The sequence below is a fragment of the Puma concolor genome, chromosome B3, assembly GCF_028749965.1.
Source record: "Puma concolor isolate L17-30 chromosome B3, mPumCon1.1.hap2, whole genome shotgun sequence".
NCBI classification, from domain to species: domain Eukaryota; kingdom Metazoa; phylum Chordata; class Mammalia; order Carnivora; family Felidae; genus Puma; species Puma concolor.
Window position 1 is genome coordinate 37,809,336 of NC_141672.1, and position 26,257 is coordinate 37,835,592.

Here is a 26,257-nt window from a genome sequence, read left to right on the forward strand (position 1 = left end):
GATACATGGTATAATAGCAACAGCTATACTGTATCAGTATACAGATCAACTAGTATCAGTACTTTCCTTCATTATGTTGAAGAATAAAATATTTAATATAAGAATTATTATAATTAATGCAAATATACACTAAACTTGACAGACACCTCAAATATATATTTGAAAACTTAATGTGAATCCATTTCATGCTCCAATAAAAATTTCTAATGTAAAATTCTTCCATCCAATCTCTCCAAGACCTAAGGAAGGTAAAGTGCCTGACATTCAGGACGTGAAAACAGCTAATGGCGTAAAATTCTAGTGAATCTTCTAATTCTCAGTGAGTATACAGGGTATCATTAATCCATATACACAATGATACAATAACTACTTTCCTTAAGTTTCTAGATCAGGGTTTATCAATCTCGGCACTACTGACATTTGGGCCAGGTAATTATTCGTTGGAGGGGCCTCTTCTGTGCACTGTAGGATGCTCTGGAACATCCCTGGCTTCTACCTCTTGATGCCACCAGCATAGATGACAAGTCCCCAACCGACAACCAAAAATGTCTCCAGACACATCCAAATGTGCCCTGACTAAATGTGCCTTGGGGTGGAGAAAAGGGCAAACTGGCCGCATTTGAGAACCACTGATCTAGAGAGAACACATGGAGCTGGGAAACCAGGTTGAACTGGTCAAGAAAAGCTTCCTGAAATGTACAATTTTAAAAGTGGATTAAATGTGCATTAGAGAGAGAGACAGACAGAAAAAAGGTGCATTAGAAAAAGGTCACAAAGTGGAAAACACTGCCAAGTCCAGGTGGACACAACCAAGTGTGGTAGGATTGCTAAACAATGTGGTCCCACCACCCTTCCCCCTCACAGGGGAGAGGGGGAAGCTTTTACCCTGATCCAACAAACTTGGTGACATTAAGAATAGAGAGCACAGCATTGCTAAGCTTTCCCTTTCCTCTCAAAAAGTCAGGATTCCAAATTTTGGGGTATAATTATACACAGAAATGTGCTGGAAAGCAATCCAATTTTTAAAAATAACTCTGTAAGCCCAACAAAATGTATAACTACATCTGGCCGCTAGGCCACCATTTTGTAACTGTCAGTTGGTAACAAGAGTTATGAGACATCACAGGATGGCCCCACGTATGAGGCTCTGTAAGCAAGAGCCCAACACGCAGAGTTAGTCTCCCCATTAACCACACATCTGGCCATCAGAGCTGCTTTTGGGCCCAAGTCCAAGAGGTCTTTGGATCATCATCCAAGCAGAATGTGGAAAGAAGGTGGAAGACTGGGGGCCTCTGGTTGGAGAGGAAGAGCAGGCCAAGAGCTCTATCTGAGAAAAGCCTCACAAAGACCTAAGCTTTCTGCTTTTATGGAAAGCTAAAGGAAAAACTTGGGTAAAAAGGGCTTACATCTAAAAGGCTGCTTGGGGATACTGGGTGGCTCAGTCCACTGAGCGGCCGACTTCAGCGCAGGTCATGATCTCACAGCTCAGGAGTTCAAGGCCCACATCAGGCTCTCTGCTTACTGACAGCTCAGAGCCTGGAGTCGGCTTCAGATTCTGTCTCTGTCTCTCTCCCCACCCCTCAAATATAAATAAACATAAAAATTTTTAAGTAAATTATAAATGAATGAGTGAATGAATGAGTGAATGAATGAATAAATAAATAAATAAATAAATAAATAAATAAATAAAATTTTAGGAGGCTGCTTACAAGGACTAGTACTTGGAACCAAAACGAAAGATCATTTATCACGTTAGGTCACTGAAGATAAGTTCCTTTTAGGCTCTAGCAAAACCTTTTACAGAAATACTCCCTCTTTCCTGGTACTCCTCAAACACCAGTAACACAAAGCTATACCTCTCCAGCCCAGGCTCTAGGGGAAGAACTTCTTATCAAGGGTGAAAAGAAAAACTTAGCTAACAAAGCAAGAAGGTTTGACTTGTCTCCAACCTTGAAAATGACTTTCTGAAGAGCAGTCTGGGAGCCTTCCAAACTGATTTAATTTGTCCTTTCATCTCCTAACAGGAGGATACAAGTTTGCAATTTCTTTTGGCAAGCAAGTAACAAGCCCTTGGCTAGGAAGAAAAATACACTGTGGAGTCCCTGCCATCAGCCTTATAACTCTTCCCCCCACCCCCCACCCCCCCAGCCTTGTAAGTCTTGGTCAAGTTAATCATTCTGGCCAAAGCTTCAGAAACTGCAAAATGGAGGGTGAGGTGGCCAGGGTGGCTGAGGAATCCTGACTGTGGCACCATCCGCCACCCACTCCTTCAAGCTCACGGAGGGACAGTGCCAGGAGATACCTTATAGGAAAGTATCAAGGGGAGCTAACTGCACAGTGCAGGGGTGCTGGGAACTTTCAACACTATGGATCAGACCTCAGTGGATACAGTTGTAACCACAGTAGCTCTGTGGTTCTGAGAGCCTTACATTACACACCCTTTTAATCCTCTCTGCAACCCCAGGGTATAAATGATTGCTACAGCCACCCCCACAGTACAGAAGAGGAAAAGAGAGGAAAGCGAGGCTCACTAACTTGCCCTGGTCTTTCTACCCTGCTCAGCCCCTACCAGGGTCCATGGAAGGAGAGGGTGCCTTTTCCCTCTGCTCCAGGGATCCTACTCCATGCTAGGCTAACCTGATATTCCTTCTTCCTGAGGGATACACAAGGGACCACACACCCCTACTCAAAGCCCCACTGTCCAAATCCCAAACTGCCTGGTGCCAACCTTCGTGATGGATGAGGACAGACACTTATTCTTGGGCCACATCCTCAGGATTTTCGCTGGAGCCATGGCCACAGTAGTTGGCTGCCAGCTCGTCTCTGCCAGGGTCCGCTTACAACAATACTCCAGTAGCCTAGATAGGCGGCCTAGTTACAACCTTGCAGAAGATCCCACTCCCCTGCAAGGCTCCCAGAGTCAAGCCAGCTTGGGCATTCGAGGTTCCGTGTAACTTCTGAAAGGCCTGCACTTTGGATCTCATTACAGGCAAATCTTTTTAAGCACAAAAGGTCTACAGGTATTTTATCTACAGGACAAAATGAAAAGCTTATCAACATTTAGCAGCCCTTCTCTGTGGTGGGCAAATTCTTTTCACAGAAATAATTTTTCTAGCCCTGGAGCTAAATGTATAGCACGGTTCCATTTTTATATTTGATCAGTAGGACAAATTCTAATTTTAAGGTTCAAGGTTATAAGGCAGCTACCAAAGACACAGCCTGGATAAACACAGACACCACTTATTTATTCAACAGATACTAACTACAAAGCACCAATTCATTAAAACCTACCATGGGCCAGGAACTGCTCCAAATGCTTTCAAAGTAATGAATGACTCATTTAATTTCAACAACCTTATGAATTATGTGCCATCACTATCCGCAACATGCAGATGAGGAAACTAAGGCACAAAGAGGTAAATTAAGTTACCCGTGCTCCCCAGAGGGAGCAGCGCTATGTCTAGATCTGGGGATTCCGCCCACAGGGAGCATACAAACTTATCCAACTTGCTCTGCTCAACCCAGAAAAACTAAGAGCACCTTCTCTCAGTGCCTGACAAGTAGCAAGCTGCCTGTCTCTTCACAACCAGTCTTTGCAGAAAGAAGACCTGACCAAGAAAAATGCCACCAATGGAGGGAGTGGGCTCAGGTATATCAAACAGAAGAAGGAAAAGCAAACAAATCACACAAAATCCAGCAAGTCTCACTTTGAAAAGCACACACAGGTAAGAATTGTAATTTCTAGCCTAAAAACCAAATTGTGGAGGCCACTTTTAGGCAAGCAGGCTTGAGCAAAGGAATGCAGAAAGGGCCACAGTGACCACCAGGCTGAACACAGACAGGCCCATCAGGCGACCCACCCTGAAATATCCAGAGGCCCTAACCGACCAATGGGCTGCTTACAACCAGCCAGTTACCAAAAAAGGGAAAATTCCATATGTCACCAAACCTCTCATTTTCCCTCCTGAAAAGCTGCCTCTTTCCACTGCCTCCAAGCAGACAGCCTCTCCTCTCCCTCGCTGCATATTCAATAAACTTGTACCTCCTTTGTTCTGCCTCAGGTGAATTCTTTGACCTCCCTCGTCCCCACAGGCTTCCACCTGATTGTTGCCCCGCATTTAGGGCCCCCATCTGATCAGGAGATACCCCATTTAGGCACCACACAAATCAGGGCGGTTCCTCCATCTAATTTCCATCCCTTTGTCTCTTTAAGGACACCTCTTCTAAGCCAAGGTGGTGGGTCACCGCCAAAGATAGTGTACTTCACCCAGTTATGCTTAGTCAGCTTCTCTGGGGCCCTCACTGTTGACCCTAAGGCAGTCATTTAATAAAGAATGAGGTCAAAGGTCCGTGGCACAGGCTTGCTTTTGGTCAGGAACCCTCTTCCCCATAACATCGGTAGGCTCATGGCCCCACAGCCTTCAAGTATTTGCCCCAAAGTCACTTTTACAATAGTATGAGCTTAATTCCAATATTTAAAATTACAGTCCCCCCATGTGGCAGGAATCTCTGTCCCTCTCCCTTGCTCTGGTTTTCCCTTTGGCACATCTCACCACCTCACATTTTTGTACCTACTTTATTGTGTATCTCTACCTATCAATACAAACTCCAGAAACAGGGATTTGAGCTATTTTGCTTACTGCCATCATCTCTTGGTCCTGAAGAGTGCTTGCATACGGGAGGCACAGAGATATTTGTTGAATAAGTCAATAAGTACCCAAAAACGACACACACTTGTCTCTGACCCTCAGATCTCTCCCAACTGTCAGACTTGGACTGCAGCCTTCAAACTCCCCTTAAGGGAGAAATGGGGTGTTCCTCCCAAAGGGAGACAATTTGGCAACTAGATCCAGATTTCCCACAGGGTAGAACAGGCAGAGATGGAATCTGGAAATGATGAACTTTGTCTAGTCCTGGCTTCCAGGAAGGTATAAAGGAATAATAAAATAATAAATGATAAAAAATAATAATAAAATAAATAATAAAATAAACAATAAAAGTAAACAAAAGTCAAGGATGGTCTTCTCAGCAGTGGGAAGCACAACAATGAGAGACTGCTGTTAAATAAGACAAAGATTAGTTTACGAAATTCCTTTCAGCAAAGTTATAAGTGCCTGATAGCATGGAAAATGCCATGTGCTGGGTGAACGAGACTTGGTTCCAACTGAACCTCTGCCATTAACCTTTGGCCAAATCGCATCACTTTCTAGCCTCAACTATTATTGCCTCAGCTGCAGGATGGGATGGATCGAGTGGACTGGATTTTGGAGAAATTCTGACTGTAGAACTCATGGCCTGTTCCACTCTTTCTCCCCCCAAGGAAGGGATTTTACATTCCAAACACTGTATCAGGGAAGAAACTGCCCAGAGCCCTTGAAGGCTTGCAAATTTATCCCCAGAGAGACCCAACAGTTGCTGGCAACCAAGAAAGCTGATCTGAAACTTGGGGAATGAGGGACCCTTTCCTTGGACTCCAGGATCCCTGGTTGCAATGTAAGAAGTTCACTTACCTTTCCTCTCAAGGGTGTCCCTGACCCAGTAAAAGACGACAGGTGGGGATACCCTGCCCAGAGCCTCCGCCTGCAATCCAGCCTACTCAAGCTGAACCTTGTTCTTCAGATTCCCACTGAGCCAGCAGCCAAGTCAGAAACCTGTTGTAGCCTGAGTACAAATTGCTGGGGAATTGCAAGATCCCCATGAGCCAGGAAGGCTGTTCCCCCTGCCAAGGCTCCCTCTCTCTGAGGAACTGTGAGTACTACAAGCTCCATGAAGGTCAAGGTGGCAAGGTATGGCAGTCCCTGAACCATTTTATTAGCATATGAAAGACAGATCTTCTGTAAGGACAAGGAGACCTTGGTCTTAATGCTCCTGTAAGAACTGTGTTAGGAACTGACTGCTCTACCACAGGGCAATGTAAAAAGTTAGCTATGTCAGCTCTGAGCAGGCTGGGTAGAGGGGACCCCTCCAGTACCTGGAACAGTCTTTTCCAGAGAATGCTTTCAATCCTTATAGCCAAATCGCTGCCATACTTCAATGATGAGAACTGGATCTATATGTAAGGTTTTAAATAAGTGGTTCTCAGTTTCAAGATGCATTAGAATCATAGAAATGAGCTTTTAAAAGATTTAGAGAATATTTGAATCCAGTGGCTTATTGCTAGCCAATTCAAATGAAATCAGTCTGGTGTGGGCACCAGGCATTGATATGTTTCAAAAGTACCCTATGAGACTCATTGGCAAAACTATCTTGGAAAAGACTGGCAATTTCTACTAAATACAATTACACATATTTGTCCTACTACTCTACAATCCTCTTAAATATGTAACCAACAGAAATATGCATATGTTCCATCAAAAGACATGCAAAAGAATGCTCATAACTCTTAATCACCAAAACTAGAAACCTAAGTGTCCTATTTACTGGATGAGTAAATAGTAGCATATTCATATAGTAGAATACAATACAGCAATGAGAGTAAATGAACTACAACTACATGCAATATGAAATAATCTCAGAAACACAATGTTCATTGAAAGAAGCCAGACCCAGAAGTCTTTATGCCATACAATGTCATTTATATAAAGTTCAAAAACGGGCAACATTAATCTACACTGTTAGAAGTCAGGTGAATGACTACCATTGAGGCACCTGGGTGGCTCAGTTGGTTGAGTGTCCAACTTTGGCTCGAGATCTGAAGGTTCATGAGTTCGAGCCCCACATTGGGCTCTGTGCTGACAGCTCGGAGCCTGGAGCCTGATTCAGATTCTGTGTATCCCTCTCTCCCTGCCCCTCCTCTCCTCTCAAAAACAAATATTTCTTAAAAATGATGACTTTTGGGGCGCCTGGGTGGCGCAGTCGGTTAAGCGTCCGACTTCAGCCAGGTCACGATCTCGCGGTCCGTGAGTTCGAGCCCCGCGTCGGGCTCTGGGCTGATGGCTCAGAGCCTGGAGCCTGTTTCCGATTCTGTGTCTCCCTCTCTCTCTGCCCCTCCCTGTTCATGCTCTGTCTCTCTCTGTCCCAAAAAAAATAAATAAACGTTGAAAAAAAAAATTAAAAAAAAAAATGATGACTTTTGTTGGGGATGGTGACCGGAGGTTTAGGAAGGGAGGGCTTCTTGGGTGTCAATGCCATTTCTTGATCTGGGTGCTATTCAGTTAAGTTCAGTTGCAAAAAATTCATTGAGTTGTATACTTGTGATAGGCACACTCACTGTATGTATTAATGTTTAAAGTTTTTGTTTGTTTTTTTTTTTGAGGGGGAGGGGGGGCAGAGAGAGAATCCCAAGCAGGCTCTGTGGTCTCAGCACAGACCCCAACAGGGGCTTAAACTCACAAACCACGAGATCATGATCTGAGCCAAAATCAAGAGTTGGAAGCCTCAGTGACTGAGCCATCCGGGCACCCCTGTATGTATTCATGTTTAAATAAAAAGAAATAGTAAACAAAATCTTCCTCAGTGACTTCAATGTGAGTTAATATTGGGAACCACTGAAATAGATCTCAAGCACCTATCACTGTCAAAAAGATCATGAATCAATCATCCATGTATACATCAACTAATTTCTAATCATTAACACAGCTAACATGTGTTGAACACTTATTACGTGTCAGGAATAACTCTAAATGTTCTTCAGCTAAGAACTCATTTAATTTCTCCTAACAACTCAATGGTCTACATATTATCTTTATTTTACATCAGAGGAAGTGCTGGTATAGATAGGTTAACTAATTTGCTTAAAGCCACATAACTAACTACTAAGGAAAGGTTTCTAGGTGTTTTGGACATAGACATAAACATAAACAAGACAATGCATGTATTTGCCTTTGTGGAGTTAACAAACATATTTAACTTGCTCTCCACTCAACAAAAACGTACCCGTTAAGCACCTATTTTCAGTGGCCTGCCAAGAAGCAAGCCTAAATTATCTCTTCAACCAGTCTTTTTAAAAAGACTTTATCAGAAAAAGCCACTGGTAAAGGGAGTAGGTTTGACTGAAGGCAAACCAAAAGCAAAGTCAAGCAGAAACAATGTAATTCAGCATACCACATGTTCAAAAGCACTCAGATGTATTGTGACTTCCAGTCTAAAAGTCTGGAGTTTCTCTTTCCCAATGTGGAAGATTCATTACCATTTACTGTACATCTCACCTTCTTTGTCCACCATCTCTACCTTCCAGGAAAAATCATTTTGCCCCAGGATGATTTTCACTACCAGTGACTCCCTAATACACTCAAAAACTTTTTACTCGCAGAGTTGGCAGGTTTACAAGACAATTACTGTTGCCAACTACGGTAGTTATTAAATAACTGCGAAGTCAAAGGCCCCAAGATCAACCTCCCGGAGAGTCACACAAAATGTATCCTTTCCTCTTCTACTCTCATATTTTCCCACTAGTCACCTCCCAGACAAAAAGCAGCAGGGTGTACTTCTTGGGAGTAAGTCTGGCAATCATATCCACCAGTTAAGCATTTACATTTCCTATATAGGTAGAACAAGCAGAGGCCAAATGCTACACAGAATAGTGTCAGGACTCAGGAACCAAACTTGAAAGTAACTCTAGGGCCTGGATGCAGACAAGGGTATTAGAGGAGCATGAAATTGAAGGGAAAGCAAAAGCTTATTGGGTTCCACTTAGCAAATGATGACTCAGGTGTAGTGGGAAAGCGATGGTTGGAAGAGGTCCCTCCGTCACTAATCAGTCTTGTACCCTTGTCGTTTTGTCACTCATTAATCTTACTAATTTGTCTCCTCAGCTCCGAATTACAGCGTAAGTGAGGAAACTGCATTTCTGAGTTCTGATATGGTGCTGCAGACAGTCCCAACCACTCTCTTCTGGCAGAGAGCCGTCAGCAGCTGCATTTTGCGGAGCACAGTCGGGCGGGTTAAGAAAACTGGTCCAAAATCCAATAGCCAGCCGGCCCAGCCATCAGGGAGCCCTTCTAGAAACGCGGACGGTGCCCAAGTCCCCATTTTTTCGACTGCAGGGGATCGATCTTCAAGTGTGATGGGTTCAACACTATGTCCTCCCCCACGCCCCCGGCCAGCCTTACTCTTGCGCTACAAGTGTCCCTCCAGCAAAAAAAATGGGAATATGGGGACCTGCATACTCTGCTCAGAACCCTCGCCTGCAGCCCAACATGCCCTAACAACAATGACAGGTGCTTACGCGGAGACCACCTTCCCGTTCAGGATTTCCGCCGGTGCCATGGCCTTTATTAGTCCGCTGCCCACGATGTACACCACAAAAACTGAGGATCCAGTAGCTCCACTGGCGCGCTGGCCAGCACAACCCACGTGCTTAGCGACCACCCCCGGAGATCATGCTACTGCGCCTGCGCCACCCGCCCCTCCCCCCCTTCGGCCCCGTCGATGCGCATGCGCAGTCCGGAAGGACCTAGGCACTTCTGTAGTGAAGAGCCGGGATTTGGACTTCCGAAAGCCCCGGAAAGATGGATGAACTCGGTGATGAGCGACTAGAGGGAATGATTGGCTGGTGGAAGGCGTAGTTTCAGATTGCGCCTTCGGGTGGGGCGGGGAACTGTCCGAAGAGGGGTCTGGCCTCCAGGCCAGCTCTCCGTGGGCGGAGCAGTGGGCGGAGTCGGAGGGGAGATCTCGCGGGAGAACGGTTTCGCGCGCGCGGGAGTGAGGCGGGTCTCTGGGGCAGAATTGCTCCCTGGGGAAGGTGTACCCCGGGGGCTGAAGGCGCGTGGCTTCCCCGGGAGAGTTCCGCCGGTCTCCGCGCGGGGTACCTGGTGGGGCGCAGGGCTGGCCTGGGGCGGCTTCTTCTCGCCCACCGGCGCTGTCAGACTGGTGTGGGGCTTCCACCCCTATTCTGAGTCCGAGGGTCCGAATAGCGCCCGTAACCCTTTTGAAATCTCGGGTGACTCCTGCTCATCCAAGGTCGAAGCGCTCTGGGTGAGACCCCTCTGAGCTGAAGCGCCGCCAGTCCCCAAGCGGCCGGGGTAACCTCGGGGTCGGTCAGTGCAAGCAAGGAGGGTCGTCGGCTCAGCAAGCCTAAATTTTGTCAGCTCCCCCGCGAAGATCTAGGGTTGGAGGGGACGGACGCTGCTTGAACTAGGCGCCAAGTGACCCAAGGAGGGGACACTCCCTCCCCGCAGGCTCCACTCCGGAAGCGGGATGGGGCGTTTGTCCGCTCAGCTCTAGAAACTAGCTGCGTTCTTACTGTGTGGTCATCCCGGTGTAGCTGTAAAGTTAAGTTGTTCGGATCACTTCCTTTATTTTTTACCCCCAGTTTTACCGAGAGATAATTAACATATAATCCATGTAAGCTTAAAATGTAGAATAATGATTTGATCCCCGTGTATGTTATGAAATAATTACCACAAGAGGGTTAGTTAACATCTCCATTCTCACATAATGACAGTAGTTTGTGTGTAACAATAACATTTAAGGTTTACTCCCTTAACTTTCAAGTGTATAATACAGTATTGATGGTTGTTGGTTGTAGTCACCATGCTGAACATTGGATCCCCAGAACTTACTCTTCTTAATCGCTGTAAATTTATACCCTTAGATCGCCCCATTTCCCCTACCCCCTGGCAATCACCATTCTATTCCAATGAAGTAGGCTTTTTAAGATCCACATATAAATGATATCAGTATTTTTCTGTCCCTTACTTCATTTAGCCTATGCCCTCAAGGTCCACGTTATCCTAAAAGGCAGGATTTCCTTTTTTAATAGTCTTGTGGGTAGGTGGGTTGGATTGTGTATAACATTCTCTTTATCCATTCTTCCATGGGAATAAGTTGTTTCCATATATTGACTATTGTAAATAATGCTTCGATGAACAGGAGGGTGCAGATACCTCTTTGAGATAGTGATTTTGTTCAGGTCATTTTGGATTGACCAAATATCTGGGTTTCTTATAAAACATCTTTTACAGTGGCATGCTTCAACTAATGGCAGAGCTCATCTTCTGACCTTTTTTCTTTTTTTTTTTTTTTTTTTAATTTTGGGCTTTTGGTAGGTGACTTTGGCCTTATTCCTAAATTCCGAGGATATTTTACAGTAGCCTTATATAGAGAGTCAGAGAATCTCTTTTTTGTTTTATTAACAGTTTTATTGAGATATAATTTATATGCCATAAAATTCACCTGATTTAAGTGTACAACTGAATGATTTTTGGTTGATTTACAGACTTGTACAACCACCACCAGTAGAATTAAATTTTTTTTGGTGAACTTTTTTCTAGTAATTGCATTTACTTTACCATTCTTAAAGTTTGCACGAGTAGACAAAATAGAAGTACAACTTAATAATACATAATATGGGGGTGCCTGGGTGGTTCAGTCAGTTGGGTGTCCAACTTTTGACCTCAGCTCAGGTCATGATCTCAGGGTTGTGAGTTCAGGCTCCGTGTTGGGCTCCATGCTGACCATGGAGCCCACTTAAAAAAATAATAATAGGGGCGCCTGGGTGGCTGAGTCATTTGAGCTTCCGACTTCGGCTCAGGTCATGATCTCACCGTTCGTGAGTTCGGGCCCCACACCGGCTCTGTGCTGACAGCTTGGAGCCTGGAGCCTGCTTCGGATTCTGTGTCTCCTCTCTCTGCCCCTCCCCCGCTCGTGCTCAGTCTCTCTCTCTCTCTCTCTCTCTCTCTGTCAAAAATAAATAAACATTAAAAAAAATTTTTTTAAATAATATATAATATAGTGATGTAATGTAATATCTTAATATGAGGACCTCTGAACACATACCCTTATATTGTGTTTGACCTAAACAAGTAAAATTAAGAGGAAAATTGAAGCAAATTTTCCTGGTAAATTGCAGGTAGTGAAACTTTTGTGGCTTATAATACCAAGTACATATTGACTATTTCAGCTGTCTTGTTTGCTGAGGAAGATGGCAAAACCCCAATTTACAGCTGGAGAAATAGACTTTGAAGGATAACTTGCCCAAAGCTGTATAGCTCTGCCTGGGATAGGCCCCAAACCTTGATGCTTCGTTTCTAAATATATTGTCTTTTCCACCTCAACAACCTGGTTTTCAATAAAAATATCTTTATGTGACCTATATCATTCATTCATTCATTGAACAAATGGTTATTGAGTGGCTACTGTGCTAACAACAAAAAATACTGGGGTGCCTGGGTGGCATCCAACTCTTGATTTCGGCTCAGGTCTTGATCTCATAGTTTGTGGGATTGAGCCTCACGTTGGGCTCCGTGATGTCAGCGTAGAGCCTGCTTGGGATTCTCTCTCACTCCTTCTCAAAAATAAATACAAACTTAAAAAATTACTGCTCAGGGTGCTAGAGATACCATAGTGAAACAATGAATTTCCTGTCCCCAGCTAATATTCTGGTAACAAAACAATGACCAATTAAAGAAATATATGCTCTAATTTTAGATATTGACATATCATTTTTTAAAAATAGACAAGCTGAGAGGCGCCTGGGTGGCTCAGTCGTTTGAGCATCTGACTTCGACTCAGTCATGATCTCATGGCATGTGAGTTCGAGCCCTGCGTCGGGCCCTGTGCTGACAGCTCAGAGCCTAGAGCCAGCTTTGGATTCTGTGTCTCCCTCTCTCTCTCTGCCCCTCCCCTGCTCGCACTTCCTCACTCTCAAAATAAATAAACATTAAATTTTTAAAAAAATAAAAAAATAATAATAGACAAGCTGAGAGGATGGGCAATGGTGGTTAAGAGGCAGGAAAGTACTGTTTTAGAAATGTGGTAAGAAAGGCTTCTCTGGGGAATCTGACTTGGGCAGAAACCTGTTTGAAAAGAAGAAATTGGGGGGCGCCTGGGTGGCGCAGTCGGTTAAGCGTCCGACTTCAGCCAGGTCACGATCTCACGGTCCGTGAGTTCGAGCCCCGCATCAGGCTCTGGGCTGATGGCTCAGAGCCTGGAGCCTGTTTCCGATTCTGTGTCTCCCTCTCTCTCTGCTCCTCCCCCGTTCATGCTCTGTCTCTCTCTGTCCCAAAAATAAATAAACGTTGAAAAAGAAGAAATTGGGGTGTAAGAGAGTGGATTTGGTTCGACCAACTGGAAAGATGGAGTTGTCATATATTGAATTGAAATAAGATAGCTCTGTGGCAGGAGCAGGTTTTGAATTTTAATTCAGTTTTAGATGTTTTCAGAGACTTCTTAGACATCCAAATGAAATAGATATTTAAGTCCATGAGATTAGATAAGAGCCCATGAAGGGAATGGGTGTAGATAGAGAAAGGACCAAGAACTGATCCCCAGGACATTTCAGTGTTTAGAATTCAAGAAGATGAGGAAGAACCTGGAGAGCAGATAGAAAAGCAAGGTTCAGGGGCACCTGGATGGCTCAGTCTGTTAAGCATCAGCTCAGGTCATTATCTCATGATTCATTGTTTCGAGCCCTGTGTTGGGCTCTGTAGGGACAGCTCAGAGCCTGGAGCCTGCTTCAGATTCTGTGTCTCCCTCTCTCTCTGACCCTCGCCTGCTCATGCTGAGTCTCTCTCAAAAATAAATAATAAACATTAACACAATTTTTTTAAGAAAGCAGAGTCCAGTGTGTTATGAGGAAAACCACAGAGGCATACCGCTTTAGAAGACAGGTAAAGAGTTTTATGGGAAAAGAGGTAACTCAAATATATTGCAAATTGGTCAGATCAGGTAAAGACTGAGAATCAATAATTTCACAGAGAATAGAAAGACAAAATATTTTTATTCAAATGATCTTAATGGCAGTTGCTTGAAAAAAATGCAACCTTTTGCAGAAGCTCCATTTGTTCCAACCTTTTTGAGGACAATCTGATACTATCTATCAGAAACTTAAATGTATACTTTCTTTAACCTTGTAATTTCACTTGTAGGAATTTATCCTGGAGTATAAAAGTGTACAAATGTATAAAAGTGTTCCTCACAGTGTTGATTTCAGTAGTAAAAAAAATCTTCATCAGGACGGATAGAGTGGTTAAAGGAGCAATAGATATGTAATGGATGCATATTGATGTGTAAGATAGCTTTCACATTTTGTTAAATGATAAACTCAGGTTATTCAATAAAATGTGTAATATGATTTAATTTATGTTAATATATGTAAAACAGGCCTTCTCTGAGTATACTATCAAAAGCTGCTTGCCTACTCATTTAACTCATAACTGTCACATTAGCCTATTTTATTCACAACTCTTATCACTATGTAAAATAATCTTATTTATATACTTGTTCACTTTTTCCACCAGAATGTAAGCTTTGTAATACATTTACTGTCTTGTTCATGCTTCTATTCCTGCTGCTTAGGGATATAATTTTTAAAACCTTGTTTTAGGGGAAAATTATATTGCTTACTTTCTAAGGTTAGTTATTAACTATTACTCTCATTCCAATGAATATCACTTTGTGCTGCCTCATTTTTAATATTTATAAATGAAGATAGTACAACAGTCATTCTCAACCCTAAAGCAACACTAAAATTACTTGTGTAGCTTTAGAGGAAAAAAAGTTATGCATAGGCTCCAGTGTAGACCAATTAAGTCAGAATTTGGGGTGGGATCAGGGTATCAGTATTTTTTTAAAAGTTTTCATTGAGATTCTAATGTGTAGGCAGAGCTGAGAACCAAGAAGATGAGAAGATGACATTTAAAGTATAATCCCAATGATTCTGGTATCAAGAATACATAACAGGAAGACTATACTTTCAGGGAGCATTTCTTTTTTTTTTTTTTTTTTAATTTTTTTAATGTTTATTTGAGAGCATGTGCACGCAAGTGGGGGAGGGGCAGAAAGAGATGGGAACAGAGGATCTGAAGCAGGCTCCGCTCTGACAGCGGAGAGCTGAATATGGAACTTGAACTCACGAAATAGGAGATCATGACCTGAGCCACCCAGGTGCCCAGGGATCATTTCTGTAGTTCATTACTAGAGAAGTTTCTCTGAACATGTAGAGTACTTACAACTACAGGGAGGAGGTGCAGTGTCCTTTCCTGAGTATGAAGCTGGCTTTGGTGTTGCTTTTACAGCTGCTTTTTACCCTTGGTGATGGTTCTTTTCCTCCTTTGAGCGATTAAGAAGAAAGGGACGTGGTCTGGGTGGCTTCTTAAAAAAAAGAAAAAAGCATATTAGGGACACACTTTCTCTAGTGTAAAAAAGTATTTGCTTAGAATTAGAATATCAGTTTTGCAGACAAATCATCTGCTTTAGAAATAGTAGATTGAATCAAATCATTTTTTCCTCTCAAAGTACTTCTTCCCTGAATGAGGTATTGGAGACAAAAGTTTCACCTATTTCAAGAATTTCACAAAAGACCCCCAATTTTCTGGAAGGTTTACTTTCAGGGGAATCACTTTCTTCAGAGTTCTTAGGTTTACTAGTGCTTGATGAAAATAGCTTTATTAAAAGCAAAAATGAATTACTGGGACCTTATGAAGATAAAAAGCTTCTGCACAGCAAAGGAAACAACCAACAAAACTAAAAGGCAACCAACAGAATGGGAAAAGATATTTGCAAATGACATATTGGACAAAGGGCTAGTATCCAAAATCTATAAAGAGCTCACCAAACTCCACACCCGAAAAACAAATAACCCAGTGAAGAAATGGGCAGAAAACATGAATAGACACTTCTCTAAAGAAGACATCCGGATGGCCAACAGGCACACGAAAAGATGCTCAACGTCGCTCCTCATCAGGGAAATACAAATCAAAACCACACTCAGATAACACCTCACGCCAGTCAGAGTGGCCAAAATGAACAAATCAGGAGACTATAGATGCTGGCGAGGATGTGGAGAAATGGGAACCCTCTTGCACTGTTGGTGGGAATGCAAATTGGTGCAGCCACTCTGGAAAGCAGTGTGGAAGTTCCTCAAAAAATTAAAAATAGACCTACTCTATGACCCAGCAATAGCACTGCTAGGAATTTCCCCAAGGGATACAGGAGTACTGATGCATAGGGGCGCTTGTACCCCAATGTTTATAGCAGCGCTCTCAACAATAGCCAAATTATGGAAAGAGCCTAAATGCCCATCAACGGATGAATGGATAAAGAAATTGTGGTTTATATACACAATGGAGTACTACATGGCAATGAGAAAGAATGAAATGTGGCCTTTTGTAGCAACGTGGATGGAACTGGAGAGTGTGATGCTAAGTGAAATAAGCCATACAGAGAAAGACAGATACCATATGGTTTCACTCTTATGTGGATCCTGAGAAACTCAACAGAAATCCATGGAGGAGGGGAAGGGAAAAAAAAAAAAAAAAAGAGGTTAGAGTGGGAGAGAGCCAAAGCATAAGAGACTCTTAAAAACTGAGAACAAACTGAGGGTTGATGGGGGGTGGAAAGGAGGGGAGGGTGGGTGATGGGTATTGAGGAGGTCACCTTTTGGGATGAGCACTGGGTGTTGTATGGAAACCAATTTGACAATAAATTTCATATATTGAAAAAAAAAGAAAAAAAAAGAAAATCGCTTTGTGCTTTCACGTCATTAATTAGGGAAATAGTCATGGGCTACCTTACTGCATCCCTTTGGAAGGACTTTTCCCTTCCTTGGAGTTCTGTGATGCGTTCACCTAGAAACAGCTTCTTTGTTGTGCAAACATTCTACTGGCAAATCGTGCCAGGCTGCCACTCACCTTGGACAATTCAAGTTTCTTCTGGGAATTGAACTTAAATTCGGACTTTTCTCTTGTGTTTGATATGGTAAAAATGTATGGTTTTTACATTCTGAAGCATAGTGAAGTGTAGCATACTGTATCTTTCCTCATTTGAAGTATTGATACATCTTTTAAATGAATAGAAAAACAGAATAGTCATCTAGGAACCTCTCGTCACAGAAGAATTCTGTCATATTGCTCTATTTTGTGTAGTCTCCTAATACATTTTTATTATATAAGGTTAGCTTGGGAAAACAGTACTATTACCCATATGAGTTAACTTTGTATTAAGGAATTTTTTTTTCTGTTGGGTTCTTTAGTTGTTCAATGTGTATTTTTTGTGCCTACCCTTGAGATGATAGAGATAAACCAGAAATAGATCCTGCTCTTAGGGACCTTTAATGCAGTAGGAGAGATAATATTTTTACATAATCCAACATTGAATGAGTTAACAGTTGAAAGGAAGGTGTAGATCATACACTACAAGAGTTAGAGAAAGAGATTACCCTTACCTTGCAGGAATTGGGGACTGAGGTGGTATTTGAACTGATATTGAAGAATTTATATGTTCATGCTTTTGGAGGTATAGTTTGGTCCACATAATAATATAGCCAGGTTTTTAGAAGCAATATGAATGAAACTCATTAAGTAACTTTGTTTTTAATAGAGCATAATTTTCATAAAATGTAAGGAAATAAAAGTAAAGGATAGAATTCTTTAAAAAAATTTTATATTTATATTTGAGAGAGAGAGACAGTGCATGAGCAGGGGAGGGGCAAAGAGAGACGCGGAATAGAATCTGAAGCAGGCTCCATGCTCTGAGCTGTCAGCACAGAGCCCGTCATGGGGCTTGAACTCATGAGCCGTGAGATCATGATCTGAGCCGAAGTCAGATGCTCAACTGACTAAGCCACCCAGGTGCCCCTAGATTTCTTACAGAGACGTTTGTCTCCACTATCATTTTTGTTCCAGAATTTAGGAGCTATTTATTCTCCCTTTTCATTCACCAAAACTTGAGTTGTTTTTCAATTCTCTTCTTTGGTTCTTAGAAAAGGAATGTAGTAATGATTGTAGGTATTAAATGATAAGAATGAGGAAAACACTAAAGTCTCATTAGAGATATTTGCACTTTATTTATTTTTTAAGATTTTATTAAGTAATCTCTACACCCAACATGGGGCTTAAACTCACAACTCTGAGATCAAGTCACATGCTGCACCCACTGAGCCAGCCAGGTGCCTCAGAGATATTTGTACTTTAGTAATTGCCTTAAATATCAAAAGAATGAAATAATACAGGAATTTCAAAATGGATTTCAGGGTTAGTGAATAAAATCAGGCCTTCATGCTTTCTGTTCCATGTTATTCAAGTCACACATCTTGAATTTTTTTTTTTCTCTGTGAAAATGCCTTTAATCTAGGAAAGTTTAATTTCCTGGGAGATACCAACCAGCCAAAGAAACACATACCCCACTTACATGCAGCCCTCTGGCCTTCAGTTTTTCTAAATGTGGCTTTCTCCTCCCCTTCCCTCATACATCCCCTGATCTTAAAAAAGAAATCTCCTTTTCTTAATAAAGAAATCTCTTATTGTCTAATAAAATGTGAACATTAATTTGGAAGATGGCTTTCCACTCTTGCCTTTACTTTAACGTTAGAAAAGAAAGATAATATATGAAGTTGAACTGAGTAGGGAATATGGATTTAAGGCAGTACTGAAGTTCTTGGGAAATTGAATTTATGAAAATTATAGTGTAAAGTTACATTCTGCTGGGGCAAAAAGAGCACTCTGAGTTATCAGATGCTACATTATGAACTCATGTTAGACTTTTTATCTTTTGGCTGAATCCAGAGGGATATAGTTAGGGATCCTGATAGATAGAGAAACTGAAAATGAAGGCTATTTGCAAGTCTTATTTCCATAGATATGATTCATAAGTAGCATTTAAATATGATATGAGCACATATATATACGTTAGCAGGCTGTTTCCACCAGTTACAATTTAAACCATGATTTGATCTTTAGAAGGTAGATCTGCCTTGTCTCCCAGCAACAGGTTCAGCAGGCATCTCCTTCTCAAGTCTGGCTAAGGTGTGTGGATCTGAAGTGGAACCTTCCTAAAGACATTGTTATAGATGCTGGGCATACCTCAGCAGCAATTCCTGACTGCTCTATGCAGACTCTCCTTGGAAGCACCTTGGATCACCATTACTAGATCTGTTTCATGCTTCTTTTATCTCCAACATGTCAGGCCCTCTCCAGTTTTTCAGCCACTCAGATCCAGGAAGCCTTGCTACTGGCCGAAGCAAAGGGCTCCACGAGGCTAAGCCATCAAAAGCCAAGCATCTATCAGCTCACACATCTCAGAAAAATAGCCCAGTGGTGAGTTGTACGCTGGCATTTATTTTTTTGCCCTTTTCTTAGAAGACAAAGGTACAACAACTCCTGCACAGTTGAGGGCCAGGAGAAAGGAAAGTCCAGTTCTGTTTGCCCACCTGCCTGTGCGAGCACCCTTTTATGTCTTTGCTAGTGACTGATCTAAGATGTGAGGTCAAATGAACTCTCATTTCTTTTGATTCCCGGCTTGACTCTAGAATAAGGAACAGTGGAGCAACTAAATCTAATGGAACCTCAAAGTGGATTTTGTTTATATTTGCCTTTTTGGTGGTTCTGACATTTCACTGAGGCCCAATAATCCCAAAACAATATAAAAATAGACTCTAACGGGCCTCTGAATTAATTTGATCCAACTCTATCATTTTCCAAATTAGGAAACAGCACTGGAGAGGCCACAGTGATTTGGGGGCAGAACTAAGTAGTCTTGAGTCCTGTTACCTTTTACCATATTCCCTCCACATGCACCATATTACCTCCTTGGTTTATAGCCTTGTTTTATTAGGGCTAGACCCTAATGAGAATCTTTCTGAAGGTTACATATCCTCTTGGATCAGTTGATGTCCCTTCCATTGATGTTTTTAAGATCACTAGAAAGATCCACCTTGTCTTTAGCATACAGCTCTTCCGGGATGAAGTCTGAGCTTGGGATGAAAATGCAGACTATGGGGCGCCTGGGTGGCGCAGTCGGTTAAGTGTCCGACTTCAGCCAGGTCACGATCTCGCGGTCCGGGAGTTCGAGCCCCGCGTCGGGCTCTGGGCTGATGGCTCAGAGCCTGGAGCCTGTTTCCGATTCTGTGTCTCCCTCTCTCTCTGCCCCTCCCCCGTTCATGCTCTGTCTCTCTCTGTCCCAGGGATAAATAAACGTTGAAAAAAAAAAAAGAAAATGCAGACTAGTGTAGCTTATTTCCTACTCTCCATATTGGGGTTAAATGAGAATCACAAGCTTAGTTGCTTTGCTAGGAGAAGAAATGTTTTACAGTAAAAATAAGTTGTGGATGAATGGATAAAGAAATGTTACATATACATGTATATACACACGTACCCATTGCACAGATTTATATTTGACCCCCCACCCCTGTCCCCCCCCCCCCCCCCCCCGGTTTGCTTCACTTCTTCTTTTAAAAGAGATCAAACTTGACTGGTAACAGTTGACGACCATTGTGTAACTTTTGATCCCATCCCCAGCTCTTGGGACGGATGATATAAAAAATTTAACAAGATCAGACATCAACCAGTAAGAATCTTTGCCATTCCTAGCACTGGGGCAGGCCTTGGAGTTTCTGCTGTTGAGCATTAGGTATCTTGGATACTAGACTGAAGTGGGGTGAGCACCCCCACGGTCTGGGGTGGTGAGATATGGAGGTGTTAGGGAAGCTGCTATTTTTTTTTTTTAACTATTTATTTTGAGGTGGGGGGAGGGGCAGAGATTGAGAGGGGGAGAGAAGCCTAAGCAGGCTCTGCACTGTCAGCACAGAGCCCAGTTAGGGGAAATGTGAGATCATGACCCCACCTGATACCAAGAGTTGGACACTCAGTGGACAGAGCCACTCAGGTGCCCCAGGCAGCTGCTATTACAAACCTCTGTGAAAGTGTTATTTGGCCATCTTGGGCCTTTTTTTTTTTTTTTTTTCATTTTGGGAGAGAACTCTTGTGAACTAAGTGTATATATAATCTTTATGTTCTTGCATATATATGAAGGCTTTTAATGTTTTGGGCATTTAAAAAATTACATAAATGGTATTCTAGACATAACTTTCTGCCATGCTATTTGCACTCAATCTTATGTTTTTGAAAGTTGTTCTTTTTGATTCACATTAGTTTAGTCTGTGAACGTTAACTGCTGCATAGAATTTCATTACAAATTAATATATCACATTTTTTATATATTTTAATTTCTGTATATATACAAGCCGCAGTTGCGTATTCTTTTACGGCATGCCTCCTTATCCATATCTTTTAAACTATGAAATAAAAAGTTTTCAAACTGTATTTGAAAGAACTGTATACAAAAAATAAATTGTAGGTTGTATATTGCTTATTTTTATGAACCAAAAGCCTAACTGGAAATAATAGTTATTATTTTTATTTTTATTATTGGTGTTTTAAGTCTCAGTGATACTGCAAGGAAAAATAATGCTTATTTTTTGTACATGACTTTCTTAAATCCTGAAAGCTAACTATATTAGCTTTAGTCTTAAAAGGGAATAAAAAGACTGGGACACCTGGGTAGCTCCGTTGGTTAAGTGTCTGACTTCAGCTCAGGTCATGATTTCACGGTTTGTGAGTTGGGCCATGCGTCGGGCTCTGTGCTGACAAGTCAGAGCCTGGAACCTGCTTCGGATTCTGTGTGTCTTTCTCTCTGCCCCTTCCCTGCTCATGCTCTGTCTCAAAAATAAATAAGGATCTAAAAAAAAAAAAAAAACTAAAAAAAAAAAGAGGGAATAAAAAGAAATATTCCTTGTTTAAAAAAAAATAAATCTTAGTGAGATTGAAATGTACTAGTCTACGGCCATACCACCCTGAACGCGCCCGATCTCGTCTGATCTCGGAAGCTAAGCAGGGTCGGGCCTGGTTAGTACTTGGATGGGAGATTGAAATGTACTAAATAAGATAGCTAGCACATTTTAATCAGTTTACTCTCATTTTGGATCTCGGGTATGCTGTCAAGTTACTCATGTTAGTTCATGGTATATTGTCATCTTTCTGTGTAAGGTTGTGCTTTACTTTTTTCCCCATAATCTCCATTTGTATCCCATTTCAATCTAATATATTTGATATATGCCTTTGAATATATATACACATCTTTTAAAAATACGTGGCTTTGTTTTGTGTATGGATTTATTTTCAAAAATACGTCATGCTTAGAAAATTACAAAATGTATACACACAGATTAGATAACGAAACAAATACCTATGAACTTACTCCCTAGTTTCACAGAACATTGCCTTATCCGCTTCCTGTGTGCCCCTTCCTAACTAAATCCCTTTCCTCCCACCTAAACCTCAAAGTAGTAGATGTTTTGAATTTTGCATCTGTCATTCCTTGTTTCTTTTCCTAGTTAATCACCCATACATGTATCCCTAATCCATATTTTTATCGGTTTTGAAAGTTGATTTGAATTGAATTATACTGCTTTCTTTTGTTACTTCTTTTGCTTTGTGTTGATGCAGTTATTAATAATTACTACAGTTATTAATAATTTTGGGGTGTCTGGGTGGCTCAATCAGTTGAGCACCTGACTTTTGATTTTAGCTCAGGTCATGATCCCAGGGTCATGGGATCCAGCCCTGCATCAAAGAGATTCTCTCTTTCTTGGGGCACCTGGGTGGCTCCAGTCAGTTAAACATCAGACTTTATAGCTCAGGTCATGATGTCAAGGTTTGTGAGTTTAAGCCCCATGTTGGGCTCTGTGCCGACAGCTCAGAACTTACTTTGTATCCTCTGTCTCCCTCTTTCTCTGCCCCTCCCCTGCTGGTTCTCTCTCTCTCTTTTCTCTATCTCTCAAAATAAATAAACTTTAAACAAAAGATTCTCTCTGTCTTTCTCTGCCCCTCTCCCCCATTTGTGTGTGCTCTCTCTCTCTAAAATAAAAAAATAATAAATGAAAAATTAATTTCCATCATTATGCAGTATTTTATTGTATGAAATAAACTATTTACCTATTATTTACCTATTAAACTCTTAGCTGTCATATGGTTTTTCAGTTTTTTGCTTCAACTAATGTCGATAATCTTTGCTTTTAACTAGAAGGATTAGTTCATTTACATTTATAGATATTACTGACTATTTGGATGTATATCTGTCATTACATTATGCATATTCTTTTTTTTTTTTTCAATGTTTATTTATGTTTGAGAGAGAGAGGGTGCAAGGCGGAGAGGAGCAGAGAGAGAGGCAGAGGAGCTGAAGCAGACTCTGAGCTGTCAGCACAGAGCACATCATGAGGCACGAACTCAAGAACTATGAGATCATGACCTGAGCCGAAGTCAGACACTTAACTGACTGAGCCACCCAGACACCCCACATTATGCATACTCTCTTGTCCCATTATATTTCTGTTTCCTTTTCCTTCCTCTTCTTGTGCCAAAAACTGATTATGTTTTTGTTTTGTTGCATTTATTTTTTCATTCCATTTTTTCCTTTTCTACCAGTTTAAAAATTTTTTTTAATGTTTTTACTTATTTTTGAGACAGAGAGAGACAGAGCATGAGCAGGAGAGAGAGAGGGAGACACAGAATCCGAAGCAGGCTCCAGGCTCTGAGCTGTCAGCACTGAGCCTGACACGGGGCTTGAACTCGTGGAGTGTGAGATCATGACCTGAGCTGAAGTCGGTTGCTTAACTGACTGAGCCACCCAGGCACCCCATCCTTTTCTACTAGTTTAAAAGTTATATGACTACAGTTTTAGTAATTATATTAACTATATTACATTATATACTTAACAAAGCTAACTGAAATCTTTGTTAACTCCTGAGAAATCTGAAGATTTTATACTGCTTTAAACTATTTTTCTCCTATCCATGTATATGCATTTTTTTGTCCTGCATTGGTTCTATTCTTTATTTTCAATCCCCTAAATCCTATTTTTAAAATTACTTCATGCTTATTTAAATATATCCACATATTTACTATTATTTTTTTACTATTCTTGCTTGTATTTTAGACTTTGTAAGTTAATTTTCTATGTGAAATCTATCCTTTAGAATTTTCTTAAATGAGGGCATATTGGTAAATTCAGTTTTTGTTTCTCTAAAATGTCTTTATTCTACCCCCCTATTAAAACATAATTTCATTCAGTATAGACTTATAGCTGCCAGTTACAATATATCCTTGATTTGAAGAATTGCTACTATTTTATGCACTATTATAAAGTTTAAAAATGTTGCCACCTAAACTACCTACTATATGAAATGGCACCAACTTTAGATGCATCCCAGTTGCAGAGACTTGACAAGTTGTGTCTCTTAGAATTGGTGGAAATTTTTCTTAGCTATCATTTTGCAGTTTTCAATCTTCTGTATTATTGTTGAGAAGTCACTCCCCAGTCCAACAGCTATTTCTTTGTAACTACCTGTCCTTTCTAATTATCTGCTTTTTAGATATTTCTTTGATGTTCTGCAATTTCATTATGAGTGTGTAGGTAAGGAATTCTTTTTATTTACTCTTCTTGGGATCTGCTAGACCACTTAGATATCTTTCAACAATTCTGTAAAATTCTCAGACATTATGTTTTTAAATAATGCCTCTTCCTGTTCTTTAAATTATAAACTTCTTGAACTCCAAACAGACATATGATAGACCACTTCATGTTGTTTCTGTGCCTTTGAACTCTCTTTTATATTTACCATTTATTGTTTCCTGTATGCTGTCCTCTTGTTCCTTCCTATAGATCCGTTTATTCTTCAACTAGGCCTAATCTGTTTTTTAACATGTCCATTCCATTTTTAAATTAAAATTATACATTTAATTTCTAGAAATCTTATTTGGTTGTTTTTTCCATGACATTTATTCTTTGTGATCCTGTGACTTATTTATATTTTCCAAATTCCCTTTTCTTTCTTTCTTTCTTTCTTTCTTTCTTTCTTTCTTTCTTTCTTTCTTTCTTTCTTTCTTTCTTTCTTCCCTTCTATCTTTCTTTTTCTCAGAGTGGTGCCTGATGTGGGGCTCAATCCCACAACCCTGGGACCATGACCTGAGCCAAAATCAAGAGCTGGATGCTCAAGTGACTTAGCCACCGCAGTCCTCTTATTTTTTTTAAAAAAAAGGTTTTTTTTAACGTTTATTTATTTTGGAGACAGAGAGAGACAGAGCATGAATGGGGGAGGGTCAGAGAGAGGGAGACACAGAATCTGAAACAGGCTCCAGGCTCTGAGCTGTCAGCACAGAGCCCGACGCGGGGCTCGAACTCACGGGCCGCGAGATCATGACCTGAGCCGAAGTCGGCTGCCCAACCGACTGAGCCACCCAGGTGCCCCTCTTATTTTTTTATTAATGTTTTGTTTTGAAGTAATCTCCATACCCAACCTGGGGCTCAAACCCACAACCCCAAGATCAAGAGATGCACGCTTTACCCACTGAGCCAGCCAAATGCTCCTTTTTTATTTCTTTAAATAGTTAAACATAGTTATGTTGTATTCTCTTGTGCGATTCTGTTTCCTAGTATCTTGGTAAGCATAAAATTCTAAAACCTGGTAACTTTAGAAAAATGTATTTTGTTCTTTAGCACATTAAGCACCATGTGATAGATTTATATGTTTTTTTAGAGATGTATGTTAATACATGTTTCTTGGTTTTATTTGAGTCATATAAACTTTGTTCTTAACAAAAATTGTACTAATTACAATTACACTTTGCACACCCTTTTGACAATAGGAGGAGATACTGTCATACAGGTAAATACTCCCTAAGTTTTACCCTCCATATAGGTGTGGAAAAAACAAAATTGACACTGATTTACTGAAATCAGATTTTAAAAAATCAATTTGTATAATAATAAAATGCATAGGAATTGATTTGTAACCAAAAATAAAACAAATACATACTGGTCATTCTTTCATCAATGGCTTTCTAATAGTTCACGTCTCTATAAAGGTTTTATTGGACCTGATTTAACGTTTCCCCAGATATCTCATATGTGTTGTCTTGATTCCTATACTCTTAGAAATTATATTTATTTAGATAAATAATATGGGCTACTTGCTATTTTCCTGAGACCTATTGCATTTGTTATCCCAGCACCTCAAAATAAATATTTTAGAGTTGTATTCTGTTTAAAGCTACTTAATTGCATTTGTGTGAGTTCAAACATTGTTGGTTTTGATCAATAGGGTACATGTTCAGTTAATTAATTTGCAGTTTCTCTTTGTAGGCTTGTTTTGATCCACCTGTTAAAACGGTTCCCACCAAGAACCCAATGATGTACAAGAAAAGAGCAGCTGACCCAGTCTGTCCTGACCTTACTGCTTTGTTGGTGAAAAACAAGACTCTTTTAGCTGAGGTATATGGATTATCTGAAAATAAAGTGCCAAAGGAAAATGTATCCTCTGTAAAAGTAAGGAGAGAAACTTTTCTTTTTTTTCAGAGACAGAGAGAGAAGGGAATGCACGTGGAGGCGGGGCAGAGAGAGAGGGAGAGAGAATCCCAAGCAGGCTCCGTGCTATTAGTGTGGAGCCCTAAGTGGGGCTCAGACTCATGAGCCATGAGATCGTGACCTGAGCAGAAATCAAGAGTCAGACTAAACAACTGAGCCCCCCAGGTGCACCAGGGAG

General features: G+C 41.1%; 2 protein-coding genes and 1 non-coding gene across 5 annotated transcripts in view; 2 read left to right on the plus strand and 1 right to left on the minus strand.

Annotated features, from left to right (window-relative positions):
- Window positions 1-9,333, minus strand: part of MTHFD1 (methylenetetrahydrofolate dehydrogenase, cyclohydrolase and formyltetrahydrofolate synthetase 1) — a 62,474-nt gene extending 53,141 nt beyond the window's left edge. The window contains exon 1 of the mRNA XM_086709546.1: window positions 9,167-9,333. Coding sequence (XP_086565672.1) covers window positions 9,167-9,207 — 41 coding nt within the window. The 5' untranslated portion in view covers window positions 9,208-9,333. The remainder of the gene's footprint in view (window positions 1-9,166) is intronic.
- Window positions 9,334-9,389: 56 nt separating this feature from the next.
- LOC147579909 (uncharacterized) overlaps window positions 9,390-26,257 on the plus strand; it is a 49,761-nt gene continuing 32,893 nt past the window's right edge. Inside the window, exons 1-2 of one of the 3 annotated variants that reach the window (XM_086709552.1) lie at window positions 9,390-9,462; window positions 25,858-26,040. In XM_086709552.1, the coding sequence (XP_086565678.1) occupies window positions 9,454-9,462; window positions 25,858-26,040 (192 nt within the window). In that variant the 5' untranslated portion in view covers window positions 9,390-9,453. Of the gene's footprint in view, window positions 9,463-16,445; window positions 16,639-25,857; window positions 26,041-26,257 lie in introns of those variants that run through there. The other 2 variants (XM_086709553.1, XM_086709554.1) reach the window with 2 other exon arrangements.
- On the plus strand, window positions 14,825-15,031 carry LOC112856761 (small nucleolar RNA U3). The gene has a single exon (XR_003223288.1). It is a non-coding gene; the product is annotated as a small nucleolar RNA U3 (small nucleolar RNA).